This window comes from Panulirus ornatus, chromosome 32 (assembly GCF_036320965.1).
Source record: "Panulirus ornatus isolate Po-2019 chromosome 32, ASM3632096v1, whole genome shotgun sequence".
Classification (NCBI taxonomy): Eukaryota; Metazoa; Arthropoda; class Malacostraca; order Decapoda; family Palinuridae; genus Panulirus; species Panulirus ornatus.
This window is the reverse complement of record NC_092255.1, coordinates 18,721,479-18,735,557: the sequence shown is the minus strand read 5'-3', so window position 1 is coordinate 18,735,557 and position 14,079 is coordinate 18,721,479. Positions and strand designations below refer to the sequence as shown.

General features: G+C 46.9%; 5 protein-coding genes across 5 annotated transcripts in view; 4 read left to right on the top strand and 1 right to left on the bottom strand.

The window, feature by feature from the left end:
• LOC139759112 (ras GTPase-activating-like protein IQGAP1) overlaps positions 1–14,079 on the bottom strand; it is a 424,460-nt gene that overhangs the window by 312,422 nt on the left and 97,959 nt on the right. The gene's annotated exons all lie outside the window — the stretch shown is intronic.
• The window catches only part of LOC139759091 (uncharacterized), a 112,507-nt gene that overhangs the window by 86,542 nt on the left and 11,886 nt on the right, over positions 1–14,079 (top strand). The window lies entirely within an intron of this gene.
• Positions 3,333–4,753, top strand: LOC139759310 (uncharacterized). Its single transcript, XM_071681438.1, has 2 exons — positions 3,333–3,428; positions 3,572–4,753. The coding sequence occupies exons 1-2, from the start codon at positions 3,417–3,419 to the stop codon at positions 4,442–4,444; spliced, it is 885 nt and encodes a 294-aa protein (XP_071537539.1). The 5' UTR covers positions 3,333–3,416; the 3' UTR covers positions 4,445–4,753.
• On the top strand, positions 8,313–9,627 carry LOC139759309 (uncharacterized). The gene is made up of 2 exons (XM_071681437.1): positions 8,313–8,355; positions 8,465–9,627. The coding sequence occupies exons 1-2, from the start codon at positions 8,344–8,346 to the stop codon at positions 9,335–9,337; spliced, it is 885 nt and encodes a 294-aa protein (XP_071537538.1). The 5' UTR covers positions 8,313–8,343; the 3' UTR covers positions 9,338–9,627.
• LOC139759308 (uncharacterized) lies at positions 12,451–13,749 on the top strand. Its single transcript, XM_071681436.1, has 2 exons — positions 12,451–12,477; positions 12,587–13,749. Exons 1-2 carry the CDS (start codon positions 12,466–12,468, stop codon positions 13,457–13,459), a joined length of 885 nt encoding a protein of 294 aa, XP_071537537.1. The 5' UTR covers positions 12,451–12,465; the 3' UTR covers positions 13,460–13,749.

The following is a 14,079-nucleotide window of genomic DNA, read 5'->3' as shown; positions in this document are numbered from 1 at the left end:
TTATCTTCAATATACATTTATGGGTCAGTTCAAAAAGCCATATTTACTACATCCGCATCTGCTTTACGGTCTCAGACTCCAATGACCTGGCTCTAACGGATAAGCTCAAAGCCCATCTTCGCTACACGCTAATCTTCAATGAGCCCTCGACCCCAGTGGCTGACTGTGCCGCACCCTAATCTTCACTACAGTCTTGGCAACACCTGTCCTTAAAAAAAGGACCTTTGTAGGTCGGGGGCCAGGGACAATTGCTCATGACACACTCATCTCCATATCAACCTCATCTTCACTACGCTCTTAACTACACCCTCATCACACCACCGGTGCCCCTCACCACAATCCTTCACTGCTCCCTGCACACCATTAGTACCCTCCTAACATAATCATTCACTGCTCCCTTGCACACCATTAGTACCCCCTGATAATCCTTCACTGCTCCCTGCATACCATTAGTACCCCCTAATAATCCTTCACTGCTCCCTGCATCCTATTAGTCCCCCCCTAATATAATCCTTCACTGCTCCCTGTACACCATTAGTGCCCTCATAACATAATCCCTCACTGCTCCCTACACACTATTAGTACCCCCTCACATGATTCTTCACTGCTCCTTGCACACCATTAGTACCCTCCTAACATAATCCCTCACTGCTCCCTTGCACACTATTAGTACCCTCCTAACATAATCCTTCACTGCTCTTTACACACCATTTCCTCCATCTCTCTCTATACACTGAGGTCCACTCTATCACTGGTCATCCAGGACTGTCCGAGGGAGGCGCTACGGTGGATGATGATGATGATGATGACCTTGGCTCCAGGGAACGTCTGCCACCCATCCTCTTGCTGGGTGAGGGACTGCCTCCTGCCTTACGTAATACAGAGTTTCGCCCTCTTCCCACGATGCTGATGATGATTTCGGTTCTTTTAATAAAGAAAAACGTTGTGATATCCTATTTCAGTCTCCTTTTTTTTTCGCAGTCTTCTTAATCTTTCTTCTGCCTGTTATTATGAGACAATTGTACCTCCAAAACCTCACCACGAGAGCACCACGAGAGGGCCGGCTGTCGGTACTCTAGGCTCTTTAAAATGGGAGGGAAGATGATCAGCGGGAGGGAAGGCTATATGGCCTCAGGCGCGACTCCACACACTGTGTGAGCTGACGCCACCCTTGGCTTTGGGGACGGGAGGGAACATGACCAGCGGGAAGGCTATAGGGCCTCAGGCGTGACGACCTGACGCCATCCTTGGCTTGGGGACGGGAGGGAACATGACCAGCGGGAAGGCTATAGGGCCTCAGACGTGACGACCTGACGCCACCCTTAGCTCGGGGACGGGAGGGAACATGACCAGCGGGAAGGTTGACCTCCGCCTCAAGGAGGAATGTCCAACTTGCAACTGACCATCTCTGCTTTAATGGCTCTTCGTACCTGATGGTCGTGATATTCAACGATATACACGTCGCTTCTGATAACCTTTCGGTGCGTCAGCTTTAAGAGAATAGTTAAGGAATATGAGAGATATATTTTCCAATACATCGATGAGAGAATATTCATCATACGGCTTATAGCTTACCGTAAGGCCAAAACTAAGCCCCGCAAGCGTCAAACTCCCTCCCCGTACAGTGCAAATAGGTCATTCAATCATGTCACCACGACACAGACAGACGTGCAAAACTGTATGAGTGAAATGGAATACTTTATCATATCCTTTTCAGTATTGCAGCAGGGAGAGTCTCTCTCTCTCTCTCTCTCTCTCTCTCTCTCTCTCTCTCTCTCTCTCTCTCTCTCTCTCTCTCTCTCTTCTCTCTCTCTCCTGCTGCTTCAACTGCTGGTGGTGGTGGTGAGACCAACGGTGAGGCGAGTAAGGTACTCCCCTCACGTCGACGAACCTTTTACCCTCCCGCATCAGAGCGAGTCCCCCTCCCTCGCCTGCGACATCATGGGCGGGGTAATACACTGCCACACACTCTCTCTCAAGACCACAGCAAGACCCCTGGCGCTATGACCGTGTGATGTTGCGTCCTCAAGGCAATGTGAGAATCAAGTCGGTCGATGCCCTAGCATTCAAGCAGTTTACTTCTGGATGGTCCTGTTCTTGAGACAACCCCCCAAGACACCCCATTAGTCCACATGGTATTATCTCGAGTTCGTGTGGGACACCAGCCGGCCCAGCATACCCCTAGCACCCGCAGTGGACATTCGTAAATCCATATGGAACAGAACCGGACGACCCTGAATCCACCCTACGTCCCCAAGGTGACATTCCATGAGCACTTCATCATCGCTTCCCCGACCCCAGCATCAATCAACCCTTCGCTGACACTTCTATCCTCCATGATTACTCTCCTTACCGTTTCTCATACGGCTTCTCTATCCTCACTGTGTCGCTGTAGGCTCCTCCTCACTTCTCTGCATCACCAGCCCCCATCTAATTACGCTGCTGCCACAGGCAACACCGTCTCCAGCAGTGCCCCCGCCCTCAGCTATGGCGCTGGCACCGGTAACAGCACCTACAGCGGTGCCTCTCGTCCTCAGCCACGCCGCTGCCACCGGTAGAACTCGTCTTCAGTAGTGCCTTAGCCCTAGCCCTGGCCACAGCTACGCCACTGGCACCACCAGCATCACCACCTAAGTTGATGGCCCCACCACCACTGCCCACCACAATATAACCCTCTAACAATGGGATCTGCTAAAAAATCTATTCTATTGAATTCCATAAACCTCTAACTTACACAAAACGTATATGATAATGCTAGTGTCAAACAGCCACCAGGTGACGCAAAGACCGATTTCAGATTACTATACAAATCACAGGAAGAGTCGCAAATTTACATTGACAACATACACTTAATCAGGTCCCACCTAGTAGGAAATGTCAGCGTAATGATAACAATGTTAACCTTACAGATCACTTATGTTTCCAACTTTGAAGTCTCTCCTCGAAAACGTAGCTCAATTCATGTTTCAAATTATTCACGCCTTTCAATTCTCCAAGGCTTATGTAAACAGTTATTTCGTTCTGTTGAAAAACTGCTTATCCGACGCTGGTTTGATGTTTGGGCTTCAGGCCTATCACACATTAAGGTCGTGAGCATCCAGCCACATCCACCAATCGAATGATAATAAACCCTTTCAGGTGTTTATGGTAATTCTAAAAACACACACACAGACACACTGTGTATGCGACCATTGCTTGATCAAGAGGAAGCGAACAAAAGAATATCGCCAGCACCCCTTCATACAAGCAAGATGCTCTATAAATGAACGGTACTTCCATCGTTATGTAACTCCTCGCGAAGCTCCACCCTCGGTTTTTTTTGTCAAGGCAGATGGGGTGAGGATGCTCCGACCGGTATATAAGACGTGGTCACAGCAGCCAGCATCAGACAGCTCCTCTCTCTCTCCTGTGTCAACATGAACGCTCTGGTAAGTTCCCGCTTGTTAATGCTATAATGATGAGATACCTACAAGTATATAGGTGCATGCAGGCAAATATTCGTGAAGTGTATATAGATATACTAAGCATAATGCTTTTGAGAGATGGAATTGAAATCTAATTATCATTGCAGACCGTGTTGTGTCTTGCGGCCGTTGCTGCGTGCAGCAGTGCCCAGCTGCCATTGTACCCAGGACTTTATCCTGGTCTGCCACTCATGAAGGCTCTGGCTGAGGAACCTGTAGAACTCGAGGCTAAGGCTCCGATACCTTTGGCTTACAACATGGCTCCCTTCTCTTCTATTGCACCCATCCATTCCCAGTACAATTCTCGGGACGAATTCGGCCAGTACGCCTTCGGATTCAACGGTGGTTTCAACAACCGCGCTGAGATCCGTGACGCCTTCGGCAATGTGCGTGGCTCATTCAACTACCTGGACGCCGACGGTAATGTTCAGACCCAGCACTACGTAGCCGATGCCAAGGGATACCGCGTCGAAGGCACTAACCTGCCTGAGGCTACCGCCGCTGAATTCCTCGACTACGCTGAAGATGTGGCCGCCGCAAGGGCTGAACATCTGGCCGCTCACGAGGCCGCAGCTGCTCCCGCTGCCGCACCTGAACCCAAGTACATTGACTACACTGAAGAAGTCGCCACCGCTAGGGCCGCTCACCAGGCCGCTCACGACGAGGCAGCAGCTGCAGCAGCCCCTGCCGCTGAAGAAGAGGCCGCACCTGCCGAAGCCCCTGCCGCTCGCAAGAGGCGCTCTGTTATCGTCTCCGACCCCGAATCTTTCCTCCGCTTTCCCTATGGCTTCTCTGCTCCCTTCAACTTCGCTTACCCAACCATGATGGGCTCAGCTCTTCCCTACACTGCCGGCCTCCCCACCTACGCTGGTCACCCCGCCCTCACTTACGCCTCCGCCGCCCCTGCTGCTCCCCTTGACGCTGAGCTCCTCCGTGTTGAAAACAACCCAGAGCACGCTGTCTCCTACCGTGTGTACTAGTGGCGTCCAGCAGCCACACTCCCGCTGTCTCCTGCTACCTGGTCTAGGTGTGTAGAGCATCTGTCATGGACGACTTGCTCTCTGGTTGATGAATACAATATCGAAGACTTTAACTGATTTATAGAAATGTATAAATCAAATTATATAGACTTTGTGATAAAGCTTTACTTATCAAGAGAGTTCCAGAGACCAAACCAGGTGTTGACACGCCTTTAATGACCCAGCAGATATGACAGCGAGATCATGTTGACATGGCTTTATGTAATTTGAATACTACTTTAATGAATAAAGGTTTATTGACATATCCTATTTCTAGTCTTACTAACCTCGGGTTAATAACTGTTTCTGATTTCTAATATAAACAAGTTTCTCAGGAAAATATTCAATGGTATCTTTAAAATGACATCATTCTCGGTCTCTACCATCTCTCAATTCAGAACAATCTTTTTGGATCTGTCTACAGTTCCTTCTGTTGTATATAAAGAAGATAACGACGCACTCAATATGGTCACTATTCGTGAGCTATGAAGCTAAGGACAGGTTAAGATAATGCATGATCATAAATCTAATGCTCCTAAAGAAGTGAACAGTTAGGGGTCACGAATGGTTGAAATACCCTTAACTCTGGCTTAAATCTTGGTATGAATGAGTTCAGCAACTTTGGGATGTTTGGCCTTGCTCGTACCGTAATGGTGAAGCCCTACACCAGCTGTGGTCAGCTCCAGTTCTCTAGGTCGAACCAACGTAGGAACAGAGCACCTTCTGCATTGCTGTCTTCCCTGGTACATTTCCCACCCTCCTTCACTGCTCTCTATACACCACCAGTACACCTCCCACCATCCTTCACTGCTCTCTACACACCACCAGTACACCTCCCAACATCCTTCACTGTTTTCTTCGTACCACTCGTTCTATTGCTATTGTAACTACTCAGGTTATCAGCATAATATAAATAAATACAAAGGAGTTCAAACAGCCAAAGACCAATGGATCCTTTCGAGGCTGTTTGTGATAGTGGAAGGGATCCGAAACTCACAGATTAGTGTGGTAAAAGTAAGACAGCATACAGATCATTCACTGAGAATAACCTACCATATATTATCATTGTGACAACGGTGGCGCAACTAATGTGAGGCGTGAACTTGAAGCGAAGTATTCATATAGTCTGTTCTCAAACGTATCCATTGCACTACTTTCAGCCACTCTCATTGGCAAATCCTTCCATATTTCAGCAACAATCCCGTTGAAGGAAAAGTACTTTGCCTCACTTAGGGTTGTTGATGCGTGATTGTCCACAACGCATACCTTTATATCGTTTATACTTTTAATGAATGGTGAAGGTAAACTAGAGGAAGGAGACTATTTCCAGGTCTAGCATGCCTGGTCCTTGGCGCGAATGGCCTTTGGAGCAAGAGCGGTTGAACCAAGGACCGGACTATGAGAATATATAAGAGGGAATATATATATATACCTCCATTTCCACAACACCAACCTCTGCTACACGTTAAACAGAGACGGAAAAGTAACCCCCAGGCTAGGCAGAAATCTCATCATTGGAAATGAGAAACGACAGTGGAGTAGGCGCTGTGAAAGACAGCTGAAGAACGAGGGGGAATGGGGAATGAAACAGGTGCTAGGAACAGTGTGGTCAGATGAACCAATCGGGGAAGGGCATGTGTAGCTAGAGCGCGAAGGATTACCGGTGTAGAAAAAGAAGAAATCCAAAGTGTTAGCGACAGTCAAGTATTGGAAGTGGAGGATAATTTGAACCATCTTTTAAGAAAGGACCAACGTGATGGGCAGTGATTCCGACACGCCATCCTCAGTGTGGGACGACTCAACCCTTCCCTCCTAAAAAGACTTCTCCTTGGGGACGAGAGGATGTCACAGCCTCCTGGCTGGAATTTAGGAAATTGAAGAATGCGATATAGTTCGTAGAAAGAGATGGCAAAACAGTAGATATGCAACTGAGAAAATCTCGTGGAATTTTCGAAATATATTATCTTATATGACGATGTTTGCAGGATGCAAGTACCACGAGATGTGGAGGAGTTCTGCTGGCGTTATAGTGAAGATGAATATCCCTTTAGTAGCGGAGTGGTGAATGAAGACCATAAAATATGAGAGGGGTATGATGAAAACAACTTTGGAAATTTACAAGTCTAAGGGAAGAAAGATACCAGCTACATGGTGCTAATTGTAGAAAAAAAAAGTTAGTTGGAAGACTGCAAAAGCTGGTGAAATAAACGGAGAAGTAAGGATGTCTGTCTGAGGTGCAAAGATCTTGGGAGATCCCACTAACTGCTACCTACGCCCTCCCTCTCCTGAGCAAGAGAGACAAGCGGGATTTTCAGAGATTCTTCGCAACCCAGGACGCCTGGCACTGGGAGTCATAATCTCTTCTAATCCTTCCAAAGATCTTTTAAGAGGAGAACCGGAAGGGGAAAGGCAAAGAAGGAGGAGATGGTAATTAAATATGTGAAGGATGAAGAGGCTACCTTAATCGACTAGTTTTCATGAGATGATAAATGTCAGCAGTATTGACACAGATGTGTGTCAAGATGATTACAGCCACCGTTTCTAACTCCCTCAATTCGGGGTAGTGGTATTGCCCTGAACGGTCGTTGCCTACCTACTCCATCAGCTACACAGGCAGGGCAAGCTCCCTCACACGCCCGATGTAAACAACATACAAGGTCAAACAGCAAACTGGATCATCTCTGAGGCTCACAGTTTCCACTCTTTCAGCTTGTAACAGTCTAAATGTATAATACCACAATACAGCTGAAAGACAAGCTCAGCAACCACCCATGGTCCACCAACAGGAAGCAGCGTTTATATCCTCTGCAGTGACCACTATTATACCATTGTTGAGCGTGATCTAACGTTGGTAGACGGTCACCGTGGCTAGGCTTCGTCTCGCTCTTCATAAACTGTAGGTCAGTGACGCCAATACTGGCCTGTGCGTTTCAGACCAATGTTGTTAAATTTGATGTTGTTTTAAACTGTCATAAAAAGTGGCCTTTACATAAACGACAAGTTCTTCTTCTAGGTCGTCTTCATATATGAGACAGTGTTGTTAGGCGTTTACATTAGGGCTGCCCCGAGGGTACAATGTTAGGGTCCCAGGTCATGGTCTGGACGGAAGGCTCAGTTGAAGATCCAGACTCATATTATCCAATAACCCAAGACGATAATTCACTTTGCTTACGTCTCAAACCAGACAATGATTAATATGATGAAAAGTATTTTCGGTATAATCAACACGTCGTGGTAGATTAGTACGTCTTATGACGTTAAGTTACACACTTCTCTTCGTTACGGCTCGCTTCTAATTCCCTATAGTGAGAGTATATGACAAAACAAGCAATATTAGAGACAGGGAAAGTCTCCTCACTCTGGTTTCGACGTATGGTTCCAAACACGTCCCCCTCCACACCCGTAATACTGGTATTGTAAGAGCACATGCGAGTCGGAAAGGAAATGAACAGGTCACTCATCCTAGTTCACGTTTCTCCTCGTAAAGTCAACCTTTCTTAACCATAAAAAGGCATCTGTTATGATTAAAGTAATGTCCAACTTTATATCTACTCCTAAATGTGAAGATGAAGCTGATCTCCTATGGTTTGCATATAACTAGATATCGATACATAGATTCAAATATATACGAATTTCTAATCAATAACTAATAGGATAAAAGTCATGTCAAAACATAAGAGTTCCACGTAGACAGACAGAAATAGATTGGGAAGTTAACGGTAGATTCTTGCCTATGTGACTCCCCTCCCACCCGACCTTGTATTGTGATCATCCAGGTAGGGGAGTGAGGATGCTCCCGCTGGTATATAAGACGTGGTCTTACCGGCCACCAGCAGACAGCTCCTCACTTCTGTGTCAACATGAACGCTCTGGTGAGTTCCCCCATAGTAATACTAAATGTTGACATATCTACAATAATGTAGGCTCGATATATATATTGACTGAGAGATGGAATTAAAATGTGATTATTTATCATTGCAGACAGTGTTGTGTTTTGCGGCCGTTGCTGCGTGCAGCAGTGCCCAGCTGCCATTGTACCCAGGACTTTATCCTGGTCTGCCACTCATGAAGGCTCTGGCTGAGGAACCTGTAAAACTCGAGGCTAAGGCTCCGATACCTTTGGCTTACAACATGGCTCCCTTCTCTTCTATTGCACCCATCCATTCCCAGTACAATTCTCGGGACGAATTTGGCCAGTACGCCTTCGGATTCAACGGTGGTTTCAACAATCGCGCTGAGATCCGTGACGCCTTCGGCAATGTGCGTGGATCATTCAACTACCTGGACGCCGACGGTAATGTGCAGACCCAGCACTACGTAGCCGATGCCAAGGGATACCGCGTCGAAGGTACTAACCTGCCCGAGGCTACCGCCGCTGAATTCCTCGACTACGCAGAAGATGTCGCCGCCGCAAGGGCTGAACATCTGGCCGCTCACGAGGCCGCAGCTGCTCCCGCTGCCGCACCTGAACCCAAGTACATTGACTACACTGAAGAAGTCGCCACCGCTAGGGCCGCTCACCAGGCCGCTCACGACGAGGCAGCAGCTGCAGCAGCCCCTGCCGCTGAAGAAGAGGCCGCACCTGCCGAAGCCCCTGCCGCTCGCAAGAGGCGCTCTGTTATCGTCTCCGACCCCAGCTCTTTCCTCCGCTTTCCCTATGGCTTCTCTGCTCCCCTCAACTTCGCTTACCCAACCATGATGGGCTCAGCTCTTCCCTACACTGCCGGCCTCCCCACCTACGCTGGTCACCCCGCCCTCACCTACGCCTCCGCCGCCCCTGCTGCTCCCCTTGACGCTGAGCTCCTCCGTGTTGAAAACAACCCAGAGCACGCTGTCTCCTACCGTGTGTACTAGTGGCGTCCAGCAGCCACACTCCCGCTGTCTCCTGCTACCTGGTCTAGGCGTGTAGAGCACCTGTCATGGACGACTTGATCTCTGGTTGATGAATGCAATATCAAAAGATTTTACTTGATTTATAGAAATGTATAAGTCAAACTATAAATTCTTTACCTATTAAGAAAGTACCAGAGACCAACCCAGGTGTTGACACGCTTATATGACCCAGCAGATATGATAGCGAGATCATGTTGACATGGCTTCATGTAATTTAAATTTCCTCTGATGAATAAAACTTTATTGATATATCCAACTTCTATTTTTATCAGTCTCAGGTCAATACCCGCTTCTGACCTCTAATACAACGAGTTTCTAAAAAGAAAATATACAATGGTATCTAGCAAAGGACACACCATACTTGATTTCTACCATCTTTGGCAGTGAAATCAATATTTCTGGATCTATCCACTATTCCATCAGTTTCATACGTACAGAAATCGGTGTACCCAATATGTTGACCATTCACAGTCTTAAGGTTATCATAGGTTTCCTGACCTATCCTCCGGCCTATGACATTGCATGATCATAATTCTAGCTTGTTTTGATGTCTACGGATATTAACAAAGTGAATGGTTAGGGGTCACATATGGATGAAATATCCTGAACTCTGGCGTCGCGAGCTGGCACACCAGCGGGTACAAATGGGTAAATACAAGTGACAGTTTGAAGACATGTGTTATACCAGATAATGTCTATGAGATCAGGAACAGGGAGGTAGAGGGGGTCAGATGCTGCGATAAGAAGAGATTTCTACTATGAAGAGAATTCGCTCGAGCGAAGATCTTAACTGTACACGAGAAAGTGTAGAATGAAAACATCATTAGAAAAGCCAAGTCTTCTGGGAGAAGAAGGATACTAATCAGATGGCACTCCACACAAGGTAGACGAAAGACTGCAAATTGGATGAAGAAAATATCAGGTCAAACAGAGGTGCAAGTTTCTTGTGAAAGGCCGCTACTGCACGTACCTTCTCCCCTCCCTTTCTTTGGGCAGTGATTCCGACACACCATTCTCAGTGTGGGACGACTCAACCCTTCCCTCCTAAAAAGACTTCTCCTTGGGGACGAGAGGATGTCACAGCCTCCTGGCTGGTATTTAGGAAATTGAAGAATGCGATATAGTTCGTAGTGAGAGATGGCAGAACAGTGGATATGCAACTGAGAAAATCTCGTGGAATTTTCGATATATCTTATCTCATATGACGATGTTTGCAGGATGCAAGTACCACGAGATGTGGAGGAGTTCTGTTGGCGTTGTAGTGAAGATGGATATCCCTTTAGAAGCGGAGTGGTGAATGAAAACCATAAAATGTGAGAGGGTATGATGAAAACAACTTTGGAAATTTACAAGTCTAAGGGAAGAAAGACACCAGCTACATGGTGCTAATTGTAGAAAAAAAAGTTAGTTGGAAGACTGCAAAAGCTGGTGAAATAAACGGAGAAGTAAGGATGTCTGTTTGAGGTGCAAAGATCTTGGGAGATCCCACTAACTGCTACCTACGCCCTCCCTCTCCTGAGCAAGAGAGACAGGCGGGATTTTCAGAGATTCTTCGCAACCCAGGACGTCGGGCACTGGGAGTCATAATCTCTTCTAATCCTTCCAAAGATCTTTTAAGAGGAGAGACCGAAGGGGAAAGGCAAAGAAGGAGGAGATGGTAATTGAATATGTGAAGGATGAAGAGACTACCTTAATCGAGTGGTTTTCATGAGATGATAAATGTCAGCAGTATTGACACAGATATGTGTCGAGATGATCACAGCCACCGTTTCTAACTCCCTCAATTCGGGGTGGTGGTATTGCCCTGAACGGTCGTTGCCTACCTTCTCCATCAGCTACACAGGCAGGGCAAGCTCCCTCACACGCCCGATGTAAACAACATACAAGGTCAAACAGCAAACTGGATCATCTCTGAGACTCACAGTTACCACTCTTTCAGCTTGTAACAGTCTAAATGTATAATACCACAATACAGCTGAAGGACAAGCTCAGCAACCACCCATGATCCACCAAGAGGAAGCAGCGTTTATAACCTCTGCAGTGACCACTCATATACCATTGTTGAGCGTGATCTAACGTTGGTAGACGGTCACCGTGGCTAGGCTTCGTCTCGCTCTTCATAAACTGTAGGTCAGTGACGCCAATACTGGCCTGTGCGTTTCAGACCAATGTTGTTAAACTTGATGTTGTTTTAAACTGTCATAAAAAGTGGCCTTTACAAAAAGACAAGTTCTTCTTCTAGGTCGTCTTCATATATGAGACAGTGTTGTGAGGCGTTTACGTTAGGGCTGCCCCGAGGGTACAATGTTAGGGTCCCAGGTCATGGTCTGGACGGAAGGCTCAGTTGAAGATCCAGACTCATATTATCCAATAACACAAGACGATAAATCACTTTGCTTACGTCTCAAACCAGACAGTGATTAATATGATGAAAAGTATTTTCGGTATAATCAACACGTCGTGGTAGATTAGTACGTCTTATGACGTAAAGCTACACACTTCTCTTCCTTACGGCTCCCTTCTAATTCCCTATAGTGAGAGTATATGACAAAACAAGTAATATTAGAGACAGGGAAAGTCTCCTCACTCTGGTTTCGACGTATGGTTCCAAACACGTCCCCCTCCACACCTGTAATACTGGTATTGTAAGAGCACATGCGAGTCGGAAAGGAAATGAACAGGTCACTCATCCTAGTTCACATTTCTCCTCGTAAAGTCAACCTTTCTTAACCATAAAAAGGCATCTGTTATGATTAAAGTAATGTCCAACTTTATATCTATTCCTACATGTGAAGATGAATCTGATCTCCTATGGTTTGCATATAACTAGATATAGATACATAGATTCAAATATATACGAATTTCTAATTAATAACTAATAAGATAAAAGTCATGTCAAAACATAAGAGTTCCACGTAGACAAACAGAAATAGATTGGGAAGTTAACGGTAGATTCTTGCGTATGTGACTCCCCTCCCACCCGACCTTGTGTTGTGATCATCCAGGTAGGGGAGTGAGGATGCTCCCGCTGGTATATAAGACGTGGTCTTACCGGCCACCAGCAGACAGCTCCTCCCTTCTGTGTCAACATGAACGCTCTGGTGAGTTCCCCCATAGTAATACTAAATGTTGAGATATCTACAATAATGTAGGCTCGATATATATATTGACTGAGAGATGGAATTAAAATCTGATTATTTATCATTGCAGACAGTGTTGTGTTTTGCGGCCGTTGCTGCGTGCAGCAGTGCCCAGCTGCCATTGTACCCAGGACTTTATCCTGGTCTGCCACTCATGAAGGCTCTGGCTGAGGAGCCTGTAAAACTCGAGGCTAAGGCTCCGATACCTTTGGCTTACAACATGGCTCCCTTCTCTTCTATTGCACCCATCCATTCCCAGTACAATTCTCGGGACGAATTTGGCCAGTACGCCTTCGGATTCAACGGTGGTTTCAACAACCGCGCTGAGATCCGTGACGCCTTCGGCAATGTGCGTGGCTCATTCAACTACCTGGACGCCGACGGTAATGTGCAGACCCAGCACTACGTAGCCGATGCCAAGGGATACCGCGTCGAAGGCACTAACCTGCCTGAGGCTACCGCCGCTGAATTCCTCGACTACGCTGAAGATGTAGCCGCCGCAAGGGCTGAACATCTGGCCGCTCACGAGGCCGCAGCTGCTCCCGCTGCCGCACCTGAACCCAAGTACATTGACTACACTGAAGAAGTCGCCACCGCTAGGGCCGCTCACCAGGCCGCTCACGACGAGGCAGCAGCTGCAGCAGCCCCTGCCGCTGAAGAAGAGGCCGCACCTGCCGAAGCCCCTGCCGCTCGCAAGAGGCGCTCTGTTATCGTCTCCGACCCCGAATCTTTCCTCCGCTTTCCCTATGGCTTCTCTGCTCCCCTCAACTTCGCTTACCCAACCATGATGGGCTCAGCTCTTCCCTACACTGCCGGCCTCCCCACCTACGCTGGTCACCCCGCCCTCACCTACGCCTCCGCCGCCCCTGCTGCTCCCCTTGACGCTGAGCTCCTCCGTGTTGAAAACAACCCAGAGCACGCTGTCTCCTACCGTGTGTACTAGTGGCGTCCAGCAGCCACACTCCCGCTGTCTCCTGCTACCTGGTCTAAGTGTGTAGAGCACCTGTCATGGACGACTTGATCTCTGGTTGATGAATACAATATCAAAAGATTTTAACTGACTTATAGAAATGTATAAGTCAAACTATAAATTCTTTACCTATTAAGAAAGTACCAGAGACCAAACCAGGTGTTGACACGCCTATATGACCCAGCAGATATGATAGCGAGATCATGTTGACATGGCTTCATGTAATTTAAATTTCCTTTGATGAATAAAACTTTATTGATATATCCAACTTCTATTCTTATCAGTCTCAGGTCAATACCCGCTTCTGACCTCTAATACAACGAGTTTCTAAAAAGAAAATATACAATGGTATCTAGCAAAGGACACACCATACTTGATTTCTACCATCTTTGGCAGTGAAATCAATATTTCTGGATCTATCCACTATTCCATCAATTTCATACGTACAGAAATCGGTGTACCCAATATGTTGACCATTTACAATCTTAAGGTTATCGTAGGTTTCCTGACCTATCCTCCGGCCTATGACATTGCATGATCATAATTCTAGCTTGTTTTGATGTCTACGGATATCAGCAAAGTGAATGGTTAGG